We start from the raw sequence: 17,760 nt of genomic DNA on the forward strand, positions 1-17,760 counted from the left end.
GGGAAAGCAGTGTCAGACATCCCAGGGAAAGCAGTGTCACACATCCCAGGGAAGGCAGTGTCACACATCCCAGGGAAAGCAATGTCACATCCCTGGGAAGGCAATGTCACACATCCCTGGGAAGGCAGAGCTGACCACTCTGAGGCCTGGAGACACTTCCAGCTCTGTCCTTGCTCCTCGGGCTTGCCAAGCCCCAGCAGCTCTGCCGGCTCTCCCCACGCCTGCTCTGGACTGTGCACAATGCCTTGCTCCAGCAGCACTAATTTTCTGGGAGAAGAAGCTGTTCCCTGCTGATAATGAGTGTTCCTGAACTGCTAATGACTGTTCCCAGATGATAATGGCTGTTCCCAGCCCAGCTGGGCACGGGCTGCGATTCCTTGGCACAAGAACACACACAGCCCGAGGGGGAACAGGGGAACGACAGTGTCTGTGCTCACCTGGGCAGGGTCACACACCACCCTGAGAGAAACTTGTTGAACTCAGGACACAGAAGAGTCTCCTGGATCCCAGAGGAGTGTAAACCAACACTGAGACTGGTGATTCCCAGTGGGTCCAGCCTCGTGTCCATCCCTGTCCAAAAATCCCCTCTCACAGGAACGCCGGTGATTTGGTATTTTAGATCCATGGAAGGAGGCGCAGAGGGACGTGTCTGCTCCAGGGTTTGGGTCGGATAACGGCCAGGCTCCCTCCTAGTGAAGCCCTAGCACAATCCTGCCCAGGGAAGAGCTCCCTGTGGAATTTTTGGGTGGTTTTCTCCCCCCGAGCCGAAGTCACTGTCAGTTGTCTCAGTGCTGTGCTTCCCCCTGTGCCGAGCAGGACCCAGGGCTCCAGGCCCTTCTGTCTGAGTGCGGCTGCCAGAGCCATTTGGGGCACGTGGGGAGGTGACGAGGGGAAGCAGAAGCTCACCTTGAAGGACGTGGCCGAGCTGCTCCGGAAGAAGGAATGTCGGCGCGTGGTGGTGATGGCCGGCGCCGGGATCAGCACGCCCAGCGGCATCCCGGACTTCAGGTGATGCCTCCATCCTCTGCATCCTTGGAGGGCTGAGGTCTTGTCCATGGAAGGGGTGAGTAAACATTGGAAGGGGCTGCCCGGGGAGCTGGTGGAGCCCCCATCCCTGGAGGTGTCCGAGGAACGACCGGATGTGGCACTCGGTGCTCTTGTTGACAAGGTTGGACAGGTTGATGGACCTGGAGGTCTTTCCAACCTCAGGGATCCTGGGATTCTGTCTCCAGCCCAGGTCCCACGGCAGCCCCTCTCAGGTGCCCCCTGTCCCCGCAGGTCCCCCGGGAGCGGCCTGTACAGCAACCTGGAGCAGTACAACATCCCCTACCCCGAGGCCATCTTTGAGCTGGGCTATTTCTTCGTCAACCCCAAGCCCTTCTTCACCCTGGCCAAGGAGCTCTATCCTGGCAACTACCGCCCCAATTCCGCCCACTATTTCCTCCGGCTGCTGCACGACAAGGGGCTGCTCCTGCGCCTCTACACGCAGAACATCGACGGGTTGGAGAGAGGTGAGCTCCCTCCTCCCATCCCCAGCTGCAGCACCAGGAGCTGAGGGGAGAGGCAGGAGCGAGGAGACGTGCACAGGGAGGCTCTGGCTCAGTCCTCTCCCCCACGCTGTATTCCAGCGGCTGGGATCCCTCCCGACAGGCTGGTGGAAGCCCACGGCACCTTTGCCACTGCCACCTGTACGGTGTGTCAGAGGAACTTCCCCGGAGAGGACTTCAGGGTGAGTGGGCCCAGCTGGGCATCAACACAATTAACGCAAGGAGGCATTAATTATTATCATAATGACAGGTCCCAACCTGTTTTTTTCCCCTCGGGGGCAAGAGGTTTAAGGAGGGGACCAGGTTTGGGGTTGGGCGTGTCTCTGAGGACACGTGGTGGTTCTGAACCCCTGTGACGGGCAGTTTTGGGGCGTCTCCCTTCAGGGAGATGTCATGGGGGACAGGATCCCTCGCTGCCCTGTCTGCACTGGAATCGTCAAGCCTGACATCGTGTTCTTCGGCGAGCAGCTCCCGCAGCGCTTCCTCCTGCACCTCACAGACTTCCCCATGGCAGACCTGCTCTTTGTCATCGGGACATCCCTGGAGGTCTGGGAATGGGGGAAACCCCTGGGGAAAAGGCACACAGACAACAGGGCCTGAAGGGACTCCGGAGGGGAGAGAGGGCTTAGAGGAGAAGGCGAGAAAATGGGTTAGGGAGGTGGAATTTGAGGTGGAGGGTAAGAAATAGGGCGGAGGAGCTCCAAGAGACCTTCTGGGCACCTGGAGAGCTGTGGGGCTACCTGAGGGAAGGCCACCAGGTACCTGGTGACGCTGTGACCCGTTCAGAGCCGGGGTGGCTGAGCGGTTGCAAGCCCAGTGTGCTGGGAACTGGTGCCCCTGGCAGGGTGACCGTCCCCGTGCCCCCTCGGTTCCCCCCTCAGGTAGAGCCCTTTGCCAGCCTGGCCGGAGCCGTGCGCAGCTCCGTGCCCCGGGTCCTCATCAACCGGGAGCTCGTGGGCCCCTTTGCGTGGCAGCAGCGCCACAACGACGTGGCCCAGCTCGGGGATGTGGTGGGCGGCGTCGAGAAGCTGGTGGAGCTGCTGGGCTGGAGCGACGAGATGCAAACGCTGACCCAGAAGGAGAAGGAGAAGGTGGGAAGAGGCTCGGAGCCCCAGCTCCTCCCTCAGCCCCTGCGTTCCCTGTGCTGCAGTTATCCAGGGGAGTGGGCTTGTGCTTGCTGGGGTCACACCGCACAGAAGAGTGCAAAAAAACCCCAAACTGACCCAAAGCTGAGTGCTGTTTTCACAGCTGGGTGCCAGGGCAGAGCGCTGTGTGTGGTAGATGGGAAGACGTGGATCTGCCAGTCCCGGATGAGCTAGGAGCATGGAAAAGGGCAGGATTTGGGCTGGAAGCAGTGACCCCCTCAGGGACTGAAAAGCTTCCCGCTACATCACCTGCTGTGTGATTTGTTCCCAGACTAGCCCCGTAGCTGCAGCTGGAGGTGCCGATTCCAGGGGCTGGGAGTAACCAGCCAGGAAATGCCCCCGGCCAGCAGTGCCGCAACACAAAACCGGGATGTGAGGGGCTGGAAGCCCTTGCTCCATGCAGCCCCTTCATGGCTGTGCTGCCACTTCCAGAGGTTCCTCTGGAGCAATACGCAGTAGGAGAGAGGGAAGGGAGGCTCCAGGTGTGCTGAGACCCAGCCTGTGCTGCCACGGCCGGACAGGGAGTGGGGTTCCTGCTCCTGCTCCACTTGGCAGTGATGAAAATCTTTAAACAGACTTTTTTCCCCCACCATTCTCACACCTGTCACCTTCTGGGATCTTCAGGAGTGAGAAATTGCAGGGGAACAAGCTCTTAATTACTCAGAGCTCAGTGCAGATGTTAATTACTACATTCCTGTAGACCACTGGGAGGTTTTTTCCACATTTGACATCAAACAGAGCTGTTATTTTTTAGGCATACATTGTCCAAACGTGACTCCACAAAGTCTGGCTTCAGCATTCCAATTGCAACATCCAGGTTGTTCTTACTTCCCTCAGATAACGCAGCAGGAATGAGTAGGAATTCTTAGCCTTTTGGCCAGGTTTTTGATTCTTCGGTACCAACATTTTGGGGACCAGCCAGCCCTTGGCATGATGCTTGTGCTGCTCTGAATCCCTGAGGGATAATGCTGCTGCAACAGTGACAGAGGAAAACCAGTTGCGTGGAGCAGCCTGGACTAGTGGAAAAGTGTCCCTGTCCGTGGCCAGGGGTGGGACTGGATGAGCTTTAAGGTCCCTTCCAAGCCAAACCACTCTGGGATTCTGGGATTCTGTGACTGTGGGGATGGTGCTGGGGCTGGAACGTTTGATGCTCCCTGGCCAGCGCTGTGGTTTCTGTTTCCAGCTGGATGCCAAGGACAAGTAGGAAGGTGCTCCTGTCACCCCTCAGCACGTCACTGGAGGACGTCCAGCCATGAGTGTCACCAGCAAGTGTCCGAGGGCCCGGGGGCTCGTGCCAGCACATCCAATGAGCTCTGTGTCTGCAGCTGCTGTTTGGATCTCCCTCCTTCCGAGCCATCCATCCCAGAGCCCCTCACAGACACTGGTTCCACGGAGCAGGAGCTGGAATGCCATGAGGGTCAGGCCAGGACAGACTGGAGAGTGTTTTCCAGCTCCCACCGGGCTGAGCATCCAGTTCCTGTCACAGCTCCTCCCCAGCCACTGTTCCCTTGGCCACGATCCTCAGCTGCTGCAGGCTGTGTTTAGTCTTCCATGAAATCTCTGCTAATCAGGGGACAAGCCAGGGGCGGGGGGGCTGCCCCCCATTCCCATTCCAGCTCAAGCTGCTGGGGAGTTTCTGAATCACTGGAGTGTTAATTATTTAATAATAAAGACAGATAATTCGTTTCTGGATGTCACCTGAGGGGTTTTCTGTAAAGTCACACCTTCTGTTCCCACCACTGCTTCTTTCACCTGCTTTTCAGTACCTTTTTTCCCTTTTTCCCCCTCACACAAGTGCCTTTCCCTGCTGTAGATGCCATCCTGGGGGGTGGCAGCGTCACAGCACTGCAGCCATGTCCTGCTCTGTCCCAAACCTGACAGAACACAACACAGAGCCTTATGGATCCACACTGGAAATGGTGGGGACTTCGTTTTTAACCATCCCCTGCTTCCCCCCAAAACAGAGTTCCCTGATTCTATGAACACCTCCCCCCAAAACGCCCAGTGCCAAGCTCAGCCCCTGCTCCAGGGCATTCCAGGCCAGGCCTGGCAGCTGTTCTTAGGGATTTAAGCTCTCTGGAAAATTCAAACAGCAATATCAGAAGCAATTGCATTAAAAGCACCAAACCCCCCTTTTCCTTTTGCACAGAAAGCTTGGGAAAGCTTCAGCAGCTGGGAAGGGATCAGGGGTCTGTGTCTGCACACAGAAGGGCTGGGAGCAGGCTGGGGGGGGGGTTTGCTAGTTAAAAAGAGAAAGATGCGATTGGCCTAAAAGCTCACACTGTGACAGAGCAGGGCTGTCCCCAGCCCAGCAGCCTGGAATGGCACTTGGGGGTCAGTCAGGAACTAAATGGAACCACAGAATCATCCAGCTTAGAAAAGACCTCCAAAATCATCGAGTCCACCCTGTGCCCGGTCCCCACCTTGTCCCCAGCCCAGAGCACTGAGTGCTGCCTTCAGGCCTTCCCTGGACACCTCCAGGGAGGGGACTCCAAACCTCCCTGGGCAGCCCCTTCCAATGGCTGACAGCCCTTTCCATGTGGAAATTCCTCCTTGGTGTCCAACCTGAACCTGCCCTGGCACAGCTTGAGGCCATTTCCTCCTCTCCTGTCCCTGTTCCCCGGGAGCTGCCCCCTCCTGTCAGGGATCTCCCCAGAGCCTCCTTTTCTCCAGGCTGAGCCTCCTCAGCTCCTTGTGCTCCAGACCCTTCCCCAGCTCCATTCCCTTCCCTGGACATGCTCCAGCCCCTCAATATCCTCCTTGCCTTGAGGGGCCTCAGCAGTGGAAACGGGAAAGCCAAGCAAAGCACCCCTCCAGCTCTTCACCTCCAGGACCACGTCCAGGAACACCCCTGCTCCTAAGGACACCTAAGGGCAGGAACACCTCTGCAGGATCCTCTGCCATGGGGACAGCCAGGGGGATTTCCCTGCTCGGAGGAATCACGGCCATGCTCCCACGTGTCAGGCTGGCTTTATTCTAGCGTCACTTGTGCATTCCTACTCGTGACGGGAGGTTTGGGAACTCGGGCACATGAGACCAACGGGAAGATTTTCTTTCCAAAGAAAACAGGAATAAAAATAAAGACGAGTCTACACCAGGCCCGACAGCAGCCCCTGGGGGACACAGTGACCTGGGGACAGCGAGGAGGAGCCAAGGGCAGAGCACAGGTATTGGCCTTTCGTCTGGAAAGCGGGAGGTGGGGAGAGGCGAACGCCCAAACCCAGCTGGGTGGTGACAGGGACAGCGCCCAGTGCCAGGGAAGGGACATCGGAGCGTTCCCAGCAGCCGCCCGCGCGCTCTCTCCTGCGGCCAGTGGAATGCTGGAAGCTTCCAGGACCTGGCCGGGCTCTGCTCTGCTCACCCACACGCTCCGGGTGTGCACGGACATGGACACGGCCACCTGCACCACACCCTGCGGATGCCACTCCCGCTGGAGGCCCACACCCCTCTCTGGCAGCCCCCCTTCCCACGGCATTCCTGGGGAGCAGCCCCACTGCGGGGCCGGGCGCACACACAGCCGCGTGCACACCGGAGGCTCCGTGCATCACTGAACCGTGGTGGAGTGGCAGGAAGAGCCTCCCCCTGACCCTTCTTCCCAAACAGCACATACTTAAAAACCAAAAATCCTGCTGGAGAGTCCTGGAAGCAATTTGGAGTGTGAAATCCTCAAGGCTGCTGACAGGAGAGACCGAGGCGGAGCCAGGTCACGGAGACCTCTGGAAGGAGAGGTGGCTATGGAGCTGGGAAGGAGGCGGGTGTTCCATGTGGTGGGCTGTGAGGGGTCCAGGCTGGATCTAGATCCCACAGGGAGAGTCCTGGCGCAGTGCCAGCCCCTGGGTGCAGCACCAGTTCCGAGGGAGAGCGGCTGGAGCCTGGCTCTCCGTGGCTGGGGCCGGGTCAGTCCAGCCCCAGGTCCGAGTCGGAGGACGAGCGCTCGTCGGCGATGTTGCGGATGGCGTTCTCCATGGGCGCCAGGTTGCCGCTCGGGGTGATGCCCATGGGCTGGATCACCTTCTCCCTGCAGCCAGGGGAGAGGGGGAAGGTCAGGCAGAGCTGCAGCGGAGCACGGGAACACACTAGGAATACAGCAGGAATGTGGGGCTTGTGGAAATGGCCTGAAACACCCCCGGCACCACTAAAGATCCTGTGTGAGAAGTGGGGACAGTCCCAGCCCTAAAACTTGCCGCATGGCAAAGCAATGGCCTGGAAGCACAATCCTATTCCCTGGAATAGGCTCCCTTCTAGAGTCCTGTTCTGTGTGGTTCAGGATTCCCAGAGGGAAACCAGCATCAGGGTCCGTGCTGCTCTCCCTCCGACACATCCTGGGGTTACTTCCCTCCTACTCTCGGAAGCCTGAACTCAGCTGGGCTCCTCTGGGTCAGAGACAACTGGAGAAAGCACTCCAACAGGGAAAGTGGCTAGTGGCGCTGGCTGCCATCTGTCCCCCCCATCTGTCCCCAAAATGCTGCTTCCCCCTGAGCAGCACTGCCACGACAGAGGCTGCTGTCCTTCCCAAGCACCTGGACAAAGCTGGCGAGCAGCAGGTGCTGGGAACAGTGCAGGCACAGCGAGGAGTTCCACAGTGTCCCATCCTGCCAAAGCTGGAGGGGCTGGCAGCGCTTCCCCGGCACGTCATGGGGCCATGCTGAGGGAAGTTTCCCCACACATCCCCTACCACTCCCTCTCCTAGATCCCTTCAGGCCTTGGGAACACAGCCAAAGGAAGGTTTGTGACAGATGCACCCCCGGACACACACCATGTCCCAGTACCTGGACAACTTGTCAAACATGTTGACCAATTTCATGGCTTCGTGCTCCTTCTGCTCCTCCGTCATCCCTTCCATGGGGTTGGGCAGCTTCTCCTCCACACGTCCCGTCACGGGGTTGATGCTGCACAGAGAGCAGGGAGGCCAGGGCTCAGGAGGGGGACAGCAGGTTACAAAGGGCTGTTTGGAACCCTTCTGAGCCTCATGGAGCAGAGGAATGGCACGACAGGACTGGCTGTCACCACTGTTTGTCTCCTGAGCCCCAAGTGCCATCACAGTGCTCCGAGGGCTTCTGACCTACATCCTTATAAACACCTCCCTTTTCTCCAACACTCCCTCCTGCCAATGCCACGGTGCCACTGGAAATGAGGTACACGAGGGCAGGTGACATTTCCTCCCTCTCCTCAAGGCAGGAGACAAAAGCTAATGGAGAAAATCCCAACGAACCCAACCTGCAGGGACACTGAACAGGAAGCCGGTGAGTGTGGGACACACGGGTGGGCACGGGCCTGGACCCCCACCCTCGAGACACCACCCATTGTGCAGGAAAGGAGAGGCAAAGAGAAAGAAAAAGAGAGGGAAGGGGAAAAGAAAGAGAGGGAAGGGAAAAAGAGGAACCAAAAACTAGCTGGGTGTAGCAACATTGAGCTCTGGAGAGGGATAGGAGTAACGGGCACTTCCACCCCTGCTGCACGTGGAAGAGCAGAACAAGGAGATGGCAGCAGGTGCACCAAGAAGGATAAAGCAGGAGTGGGAGGAAGGTGAGGGAGGAGGGGAGCTCTAGAGGGGGAGCAGATCTCTTTACTTGGGCTTTGCCTCTTTGTACTCCTCCGTGTCCGTGTCTTCATCCTCCGAGTACTCCCCCTCTTCCCGGCCGCCAGCCATGAGGCCCCGTGCCGCCAGCAGCCCCGCGGCGTTGCCGTAGCCCGTGTACTTCACAAAGCGGGACACTGCCGGGAGAAGGGACAGACGCCACGCTGGGCTCCCCCCGCCGCCAGCCCCGTGTTCCCGCCAGCCCCAGCAGCGCGGTTGTGCCGTGCCTCCAGGCCACGGAGACACGGAGATGCTGACAGAGAGCAAGGCCCATGTGTGGGGGCTGAACGGGGGCCAGGCTGCGTGCAGGGGGCTGGGCTGTCCTCCAGCACAGCCTGTCCCTCGCCGCTGGCCTGCGAGGCACCACCTCCTTCCCACAGAGCTCCTGGAGCGCTCCCCTTTTCCCCCACTCGGCAGGGCTGTCCCAAAGGGAAGGCAGAAGCCCTGCAGAGGGTCCCCGTCCCAGGGTCTCCCTGCGGAAGCCCCACAGGACTCACCGCTCTCCTTGCAGAGCACGAAGAGGAACTCGGCGGCGCAGTGCTTGACGTCGGTGTCGATGTGGGTCATGAGCCTCACCAGCTTGTTCCGCAGGGAATTCCCCACCTCCGGCCGGTTCCGCACGTCCCGCAGCGGCGGCAGCACCTGCAGGGCCACAGCGAGGGTGATGGGTCGCTGCGGGTGCCACAGGCCTCAGCCACCCCCGGCAGGACCCAGAGCGTGGCCATAGGCAGGGCTCTGCTCGTCTGCGCTCCCCTCAGGGCAGCACCCCGGAACGTGGGGCTGAGCACAGCCTACCCTGGCCTTCAGGAACTTCCTGGTCTGCCGGTGGACTCGGGCGCTCTCCGTCAGCAGGTTCAGCACAGGGGTCAGGTTCTCCTTCAGCTTGTGGCCCTGCAGAAACACCCCCAGAAGGAGCAGCACGTCAGTCATGCTGAGCTCAGCTTGTGTGGCTCATGCTGGAGAACACAAGCACAGACCATCAGGGAGATGGATGGACACGGAGCTTCCCGACCTCTGACACAGGCATTCAGTGCCTCCTCCCTCCCCACACCACTCGCTGTGGCACAGGCAGTGCCAGAAATACTTGGGCCGGGCATCCAGGGCAGAGAAGTGCAATGGTAGAATTTGGAGGCCCTTTGGAACAACTCCAGAGGCTGAAAACTGTACTCAAGTTTGAAAGTAACACCAACTCAGGCTTCCAGAGCTGCCCACTGGATCACTGCTGAGTGAAACAGGGCTGATTTTTCAATCACCCAGTTAATTATCAGCTAATCATCCCCTGTTCCACTGATCTCACTGCCTGCAGCCCTCAAAGCAATGGCAGTCGCCTTCCCAGTCCAGAGATGCTGGTTTAGTCCCACCAACCACAGCTCTGCCAAAGGCTGTCCCCCCTACAAAGGACTAACTGCAAACCAAGCGTGGTGCTCCCACCAGGCTCTTCCAGGCTGAGGGAAAGGTGCCCTGGACCTGGGGGAAGCAGCGGCCCCAGCACTCACCCTGTCCAGGCGCCGCTCCAGGAAGTCCAGGAGGATGCTGACCGCATCCATGTTGACGCCCATGCACTCCAGCGAGCCCGGCTGCACTTTGGGAGTCAGCAGCACATCCAGACACTTCAGGGGCAGGTTGCCCAGCAGGTTGACCGTGTGGCTGCACGTGTGGAAGAGAAGAGAAGTGAACACACAGTGACGGGGTTTTGCTCCCAGAAGTTCTCCAGCTCTGCAGAAACGAAGGCCCGTCATTAACTTGTGGGAGTGTGAGGACCCTGCGATCCGAGTTCTCCTGGAGCATCTCAAGCTCCTCACACCGCTGAAAGGGAATAACTTGAAACACTTTCTGGGCAGCTGAACTATATGCTGAGAGTCCAAGAGACTTCAGTGACAACTGAGAACCCATGGATCTAGACACAGAGCCAAGCAGGACCAATCTGGGTGGTCCAAGGTCTGTCTGTGGAGTCTCCTGCTTCACTCCTCATCCTGACGTTCCACGCCAGCACTGCTTGGGATCCCCCTGACTATGTGTTCTTGGGGACAAGGCAGTGCCGCCTGCTCCGAGCCGAAACCCCTGCACCAATAACGCCCGGCAACATGACAGCCAACTTCTCAGCATGGCTTAAGGCTAATTAAGGCCACCTCGTGGACTTTTTAATTAAAGCAGCGCACGTCTTCTCTGGCCAGTTGCCCACTGAGGTGGATGTCACCGCTGGGACAGCCTGACACAGGACATGGAACAAGATCTCAGGGGCCAGGAGGCCGTGGTATTCCCACATGGCATTCCCAGGGCAGGAAAAGCTGTTTCTGAGTTCCGGGAGCGTGAGGGATCCCCAGGCCAACCCCAAGAGCTGCTGGTCAGCAGGGTCCCTCCCAAACGCCCAAGGTCAGGCAGGATGTGCCTGGGGGAGCTGGTGAAGCTGCAGGTGAAGCTCTTCCCAACACAGACCTGTGGAACTCCTCGGTGCGGTCCTCGCCGTCAGCGGAGATCATGAGGCAGTGGCGCAGGAGGGCACCCAAGTGCCGGTACAAAGCAGCATCTTCCTGGCCCCAGCATGGAGAAAGGAACAGCTCCATCAGCAAAGGGGATCCCACACACCCCAGAGCCTGCAGCCTATCCCCCCCCAGCAGCCTGACCATGGACTGCAGGGCGCTCCAAGGGAAGCAGACTCTCAATTCTCCCTTTGGGAATGCTCTAAAAGCACAGGTAAAGTCAGGGGTGATACTGCACTGGACAGAGGCAGTGCCCCAAGGACACCCGAGGCCCTCACTGCCCTGCGGGTGCACAAGGACCAGCCTGGGACACGAGGAAACGCAAGGGAGGAGAAAACCTGCAAAGCCAGAGCCCGGAGACACGTGAATGCCCTGGGCCCAAGGAGCTCACCTCGTCCACCTCCCTCTTGCTGGAATCAAAGGTGATGTTGAAGAGCACTTTGAGGATCTCCATGGCTCGCTCCGTCTCCTGCCGCGGCAAAGGCGGGAGAAGTCCCTCCTCGGTGGCAACTTCGTAGGGGTCCAACCACTTGACGCCGAGGGTGAGCTCCAGGGTGTCTGTCATGAGGCTGATGCCTCGGAGCTCCTGGGCGAGCTGCTGCCGGACGTCCACCCTGAGGGCCGTCAGCAGGAACAGCAGGCGCAGGTCGAAGAACTTGATGTCGTGAGGAAGACTGCACTCGTTGTAGAGCTTGATGCGCCGGGCCAGCCCCACCACCAGCCGCCCCTCTGCCGTCAGCTCCTGCGCCATGGCGCTGCTGAACACAATGTTGCACAGGCATTTCAGGGATTCCAGGATTACATCCAAGTCTGGGACCTCCCGGATGAGCTCCTCCGAGTAATCGATGCCGGCGTGCCTGGAGAGGGTCTTCAGGCCTTCCTTGGTGGTGAAAGGGTCGAGGCAGTGCTTGTCCCGGGACAGGATGCGGATGCTCTCCAGGCAGGTGACCTGGCAGGACGGCTGCAGCTCCCTCTCCAGGAACCTGATCAGCAGCTGGGCCATTTTCTGTGCAGTTGGAAACAAGCAATGTCTTGGATACTGATGGTTCCCAGTGCTCCCTCCGGCCCTGGCGTGCTCTGCCCTGGACAACAGCAGTGTCACCTGGGCCCACTCAGGTGTGCACTCGGCAGCACTCGGGAAGTGCCTGGATCTGGCATTGATCCTGACCAGTTTGGGCAAGAACAATCAGGAAAAAAATGTCTTGCAGAGGATATTGGGTGTAGAGGGAGAGCACAAACAGGTCCCTGTGGTGGCTCTGCCCTGGTGAGGATGGTTCAGGCTGGCAGGGCCGACCTGCCCCCCTGCACAAGGGAGGGACACAGGACCCAAGGGAGGTGAAGAGAGCACGTGGTGCCTTGGGAAAAGAGGTGAAGGGACCTCAGGAGATTCAAATAAGCAGCATCTCCTCAATTTCAGTGCTGTCTGGAGCCCTACTGGCCCAGATCCTCCATGGGTACAGACTGGCAGCGCCCCACTAACACAATTCACGGGAGCTGCAAAGCTCATGGGGAACAGTGAGTCACGGAGCAGCACGAGAGCACAGGTAAGGCCTCACAGACATGGGCAGCTCAGGCTGAACCACGTGTGGCAACACTTGACGTCACAGCAGTAACCCACACACACCGCTGCAGGAGCCCACCGGACCTCAAACACAACACAGCTCAGAGCACGGGTCTTCCTGTGACGTTACAAGAGTGAAAGAACCCAAAAATGAGGTTTGTAACTAGCCTAACACAGCCCCATTGGTTACACTTCGAAATAATCAGAGAATCATTAAGGCTGAAATCATTAATCATAATCATTAGTCATTATTCATAATCATCCAGGTTGGAAAAGACCTCCAAGACCATCAAGTCCAACCTGTGACCAATCAGCACCTTCACCACCACACCAGGCCACATCCAGGCGTTCCTTGAATACCTCCAGAGATAGACACTGACCACACCACCTCCCTGGGCAGCCCCTTCCAATGCCTGACCGCCCTTCCCATGAAGAAATTCCTCCTGATGTCCAACCTGACTCTCCCCTGGTGGAATGAAACTGCTGTGGGAAGGAATGAAGAAAAACTGAACTTCCGTCCCTAATGCGAGGCTCGTGATGCGCCCCACACTCACATCCTGGGGAAATGAGGAAGTACAGCTGCTCTCTTCTCCTTCCTCACACAGAGACAGAGCTTCAGGTTCAGCCCCAGCAACCAAAGCCTCGGGCTGGCTCAGGAGAAAGAGATCTCGGGGTGTGTGCCTGAAGCTGAACCATCTGAACACCCGAGCACCAGGAGCTGGTGGTGATGCTCAACTCGTATTTGGGGCATACACCCCAAAAGTGGGACCCTGTGCCCAGAGCCATGCTCTGTGTGACTGTCCCAGCTCAAGCAGCGGGTCAGTGCAAGGCAAAGAGCTCGGATCTCATCAGATCCAGTCCCACATTTCAGGCTGCGCCTGGAACACTCCATGGGGCCGCAGCTGGCCCTGGCACAGCCAAAGGAGGCCCCACTCTCCACCCGGGTCAGCTGGCCTGTACTTGCTGTGCTAACACAGGCATTGGCACCATCCACCAGTGAACTGACCACAGAACTGAGCCAGCTGGAAAACAATCCAAAGAAAACAGTCATCCTTGCGGCAGAACAGCCAGGCCGAGGCCTGCCCTGGCACGAAGAGCTGCAGGAGCAGGAATGAGCAGGCAGAGTGCTCCTTCCCTCCAAGTGCCAGGTTACACCAGCTTAAAGGATCTGCTGACACACAGCTTTGGGCAAATCCCGCTGCTGGCTGCCAGCAGAGCCCCTGGCCCTCCCCCGGAGCCAGCACAGCTGTGATCCCTGCCCGGAGGCCCCAGGGATCACAGCCGTGGCTGGCACTATGTGGGTCATGGAACCACTGCTAATGCCGGACGGATGCTGCCCTTTATCCAAACCGCCAACTCCTGATGCAAAAAACACAGCCAGGCACTCCAGGCACACCACTCCCTAACCAAGTTAATGGAAAACTCTCATTTCCTCTCCTGTGGGAGCTGCTTGCCAAGCCCAGCTGGACATGAGTACGGAGCAGCAGATTTACACGCCGACCAGAGGAGAAAAGCAAGCAGCGTGTGCCTACCTTCCTCTCTTCCCGCTCCTCATCCTCGAAGGTGAAGCACTGAGATTTCTGTGGGAAAAACAAAACCAATCAGAATAAGGAATAGGTTAAAACTCCATGGGACCAGGGCAGGGACATTCAGCTGGAAAGCAGCGGGTCCGAAACACGCTGCAACAGCAAACAGACCATCTCCTGACAGCCCCCCGCTTCCATTCTGGGCATCACCCCCGGATCCACAGCACCAGTGGAACGCCACTGGGTTTAGTTTAAATACTGCAGCAGCACAGTGGGTATTCATCCCAATCCCAGTATCCCGTCAGAGCCGGTAATTCTGCTGCTCAGCGACACCACTGAGCTGTGCCTACACGTCTCCCCTTGACATTTACTATTCCTTTTCCTGACCAAAGGAAGTCCTGTCTCTCTGGCACATGGGAATGGATCCTCGTGGTTATCCAGGCCGTTCTTTAAACACCAGGGACTTGATCTCCACACTCCATCCTGTCCCCTGCCTAACAAACACTCCTGATCTCCATTCATCGGGCTTCTCTCGCTGTTTTGGTTGCTCTTCACTGACAGTCTCCTTCCTGGACAAACCTGCTCCCACAGAACTGGAGAGCACAGGAGAGCACAGGTGCCGGGGGAAAAGCAGCACTTCCCAGTGACTGAGGCAATCCTTGCTCATACCAAGAGAGAGTTTGATGCTAGCTTGGAGAACGAAAACGTTTCAAACTCATGAAGCACTGATCCTGTGTGTGCAGTCACCGAGAGCCCGGGGACGGGGCTGGTCTGTCCAGTCTGGAAGCGGCGATGGACACAGTGCTTGGAGCAGCCCCGGGCGTGGGGCTGTGTGGGAGCTCCAGGAGCTGATCCACCCACAGGCTGTTGGACCACGTTGCCAGGAGCTGGAGGCTGGGTCCCAGCACCGCTGTGACCCACAGGCAGGCTGCTTGTTCTTCCCTCAGCGCATCCTCTCTGCAGGCTGTAATCCCATTTGGGGGTGTTTTGGCCGCACCTGGGGTTTTGCTTTAGCTGTAGTTTATTCCCAGCAACCAAAACCTGTGTGCACGACAGTGAATTAAAATAAATCCGCAGGAAAAGGATACAGACCCATCAGTCTTGCAGCAGAAGCAATGCCAGGCCGTGCCAGGTTTATCTGCAGTTTCATAATCCTCTTTGACTGCTCCATTTCCTCCAGATGGGCCAGCAAACCCTGTGGTTCCAGTTCCCTAGGCCCGATACCCCGGGAAGGACCCAGCTGGGGGAATCCAACAGGAGATATCGTGGCTTGGGGGGCACACAGACACTGCACCCTCCTGAGGACTCCAGTGCTGCACCTGCTGCTGGTGCTGTTAATCCCCAGTGCTGTCCTTAACAGGCACCTGCTCCTTCTTGGCCAATACCTCCCCATTCCAAATCCGACTGTCAGGAATAGTTCCACACACACTCTCTCTCACACGCTCTTGCAAAATATTCCTCAGGTTTTCCCTGCTGGCTTCCACCTACTCCAGAGCCTGGTGCAGAGTGAGTCAGAGTGATCCACAGGGCCAGCCCCTCCCAGGGGAAACCTCCGAAGGAAATTTCCCTGACAACCAGAGTCGGTGTCAAGCAGGATTTCACAGAGCCATAGAATATCCTGAGCGGGAAGGGATCCATAAGGATCAGCCAGTCCAACTCCTGCGCTGCACACACACCCCAACAGTTCCACCCTGTGCCTGTTGTCCAAACGCTCCTGGAGCTCCAGGCAGCCTTGGGGCCATGACCATTCCCTGGGGAGCCTGCTCAGTGCCTGACCACCCTCTGGGAGAAAGAACCTTCTCCTAATATCCAACCTAAACCTCTCCAGCTGTTCCCTTGGGTCCTGCCACTGGCCACAGAGAGCAGAGATTGGAGCTGCCCCTCCAGAGGAAGCTGTAAACAGCTGAGGTCTCCCCTCAGTCTCCTTTCTCCAAGCAGAGATTTACCACCACGGATAATCTTTTCTCACTTTAAGGGTAGAAATGCTCCCACCTCTGCTCCTAGATCACTGGGGTTTGATATTCCGTATTCATTATTTCCTGCTTTCAGAGCCGTGCCCGTACGAGATCCCAGCAGTCACCTCTAATCATCTTTGCCTTGCAAATCCCAACATTGTTTCACCTGCAGCTCCCCCCTGGCCTCTCTCAGCACCTCCAAAACTGCCTTAACATTAAAGCTCCTCCTACTCGGTCCTCACGCTGACTCTAATTTCCCGGCCAGGTTTTACTTGGGATCTGGACAATAATTTTTTTAGGAGTCCCTGATTTGAGGGAGGGGTTGATGCTCACTCACCTCTTGGTTGTAGACCTGGAGAACCTTGAGAACCGTGTCCTGCTCCCCGCTTTCCAGCGTGGATACCACAGCCTGGAGCTCCATTATCCCAACAGCTCAGCTACGGCGCAGCCTGGAGGAAGGGGAGCGAGGGGACTTCCAGGGTGATGGAAAAGCACCTCGGCACACCGATCTCTGAGAGGGAAGAGAGAAATGGGTGGGGAGAGCAAGGAGGGAAAAAACGCAGCACAAAAAAAATCCCCAGTGATATTGCTCACGCTGCTGCATCCATAAAAGTGGAGCGGATGGATAACCCGAGCAAAGCCAGCAGCCAGCTTCCTCTCTCTCTCCGGCTAATCCTTTTCTTCCTCGCTCTGCTTTTCAATGTTTCATATACGCCCTCCCAGGAAAGCACTCAGGGAAAACCTTCCCCCCACCAGCCGGGGATTAACGCGGAGCAGATAACAGCAGCTCCCCGAAATAGCTCCCTGCCTCCTCCTCCTCCTCCTCCCCGCCTGCCCTGATTTCTGCTGCCGCACGGGGCGGGGAGGGGGGGGGAAATAATAAATAAAGCCAGAAACATTCCCGTGGAGCGACAAGGGATGGAGCGGCCAGGCGGGAGAGCATCCTCCGGCTCCAGGCGGAGCTACCTTCGCAGGTGGCGGGGAGCAGCCGAGCGGGCCTTGCTGGCGGGTTGGATTATGGCCGGTGCCTGCAGGCGCAGCCACAAGCCCCCCGGGCGAGGATGTCCGTGCCGACACTGCCAGCGAGCAGCAGATGCGCGGCACCGCGCGGTGCTTCTGGACGCGGCACCGGTTTAGCGGCTCACGGAGCCACGCGAGCCCACGGTGCGGGGGGGACGTGACTCCCAGCGGGGGGAAATCCAGCAGGTTTGGGCTCGGACATGTGTCCGGCTTCTGTGTTCCCAGGGGGATGAGGCTGAGCTGGCCACACCGACCTCAGCAAACCGGGAGCCCAGGCCCAGAGCCCCCGGGGTTTGGGAATCACACACATTTGGGAATGTTCCCTCCTGCCCACGCAGCCCCAGAGGGGCTTCTTGGGGGGACCAAAGGAGGCAGATCCTGCATTTTGGAAGGCGGAAACCTGCGGAGACAGGAGGCTGGGCTGGCCGGGGACAGGGACACAGCATCCCCATGCCTAGGGGCTGGCATGGAGGGGATCCACCTCTGCTTTCGGGGGGATGGCACGAGCCAATGGATCATTGGGCATATCCCCCTTTTCCATACTCCTGCTGGCTCCTCACGCTGCCACCTCCTTCTCCCACCATTTCGGTGCATTCCGAACCCCCCTTTTTGCCCCCAAAACCCTATTTATGTCCCTAAACCCCTACTTTCCCCCCCAAACCTCTATTTTTGTCCCAAGACCCCAAATTATTTCCCCAAAACTTCTTTTTGTCCCCAGACTCCTATTCTTGTCGCCGAAGCCCTGCATTTGTCCCCAACCCCCCCATTTTTTGGTCCCCAAGCCCCTACTCGCCCCCGCAGCCCCGTGTCCCGCCCCTGAGCCCGGGTAGGGCACTGGCCGTACCTGCGGCCCGGGATCGCTCGGGGGCAAGTTCCAGCCCTTCCGCCCCGGCCCGGGCGAGCGGCCCGAGGGTCCCGGTGCCGGGGGGAAGGAGGAGGAGGAGGAGG

The 17,760-nt window shown here is 58.3% G+C and overlaps 2 protein-coding genes across 6 annotated transcripts; one reads left to right on the top strand and one right to left on the bottom strand.

Annotated features, from left to right (window-relative positions):
• The first annotated feature begins 658 nt into the window (after window positions 1–658).
• SIRT3 (sirtuin 3) lies at window positions 659–4,378 on the top strand. Of its 2 annotated transcripts, none has more exons than XM_042021240.1 (6): window positions 659–1,008; window positions 1,279–1,511; window positions 1,629–1,729; window positions 1,932–2,093; window positions 2,429–2,638; window positions 2,796–3,869. In XM_042021240.1, exons 1-6 carry the CDS (start codon window positions 962–964, stop codon window positions 2,826–2,828), a joined length of 786 nt encoding a protein of 261 aa, XP_041877174.1. In that variant the 5' UTR covers window positions 659–961; the 3' UTR covers window positions 2,829–3,869. The 2 variants fall into 2 exon arrangements, with proteins under 2 accessions (XP_041877174.1, XP_041877176.1); XM_042021242.1 differs by lacking the exon at window positions 2,796–3,869 and adding an exon at window positions 3,876–4,378 and having other exon boundaries at window positions 664–1,008.
• A 1,265-nt stretch (window positions 4,379–5,643) lies between these two features.
• On the bottom strand, window positions 5,644–17,751 carry RIC8A (RIC8 guanine nucleotide exchange factor A). 4 transcript variants are annotated; one of them, XM_042021244.1, is made up of 11 exons: window positions 17,657–17,751; window positions 16,130–16,303; window positions 13,844–13,891; window positions 11,142–11,756; window positions 10,707–10,801; window positions 9,767–9,917; window positions 9,066–9,161; window positions 8,768–8,912; window positions 8,263–8,407; window positions 7,462–7,581; window positions 5,644–6,710 (listed from the first exon to the last, which is right to left on the bottom strand). In XM_042021244.1, the coding sequence occupies exons 2-11, from the start codon at window positions 16,211–16,213 to the stop codon at window positions 6,590–6,592; spliced, it is 1,620 nt and encodes a 539-aa protein (XP_041877178.1). In that variant the 5' UTR covers window positions 16,214–16,303; window positions 17,657–17,751; the 3' UTR covers window positions 5,644–6,589. The 4 variants fall into 4 exon arrangements, with proteins under 4 accessions (XP_041877178.1, XP_041877180.1, XP_041877179.1 ...); XM_042021246.1 differs by lacking the exon at window positions 17,657–17,751 and adding an exon at window positions 16,759–16,862; XM_042021245.1 differs by lacking the exon at window positions 17,657–17,751 and adding an exon at window positions 16,387–16,597.
• Window positions 17,752–17,760: the final 9 nt, after the last annotated feature.

This window comes from Corvus kubaryi, unplaced genomic scaffold (assembly GCF_017639235.1).
Source record: "Corvus kubaryi isolate FWS band 111438036 unplaced genomic scaffold, C.kubaryi_AGA036_p1.0 37130, whole genome shotgun sequence".
NCBI classification, from domain to species: domain Eukaryota; kingdom Metazoa; phylum Chordata; class Aves; order Passeriformes; family Corvidae; genus Corvus; species Corvus kubaryi.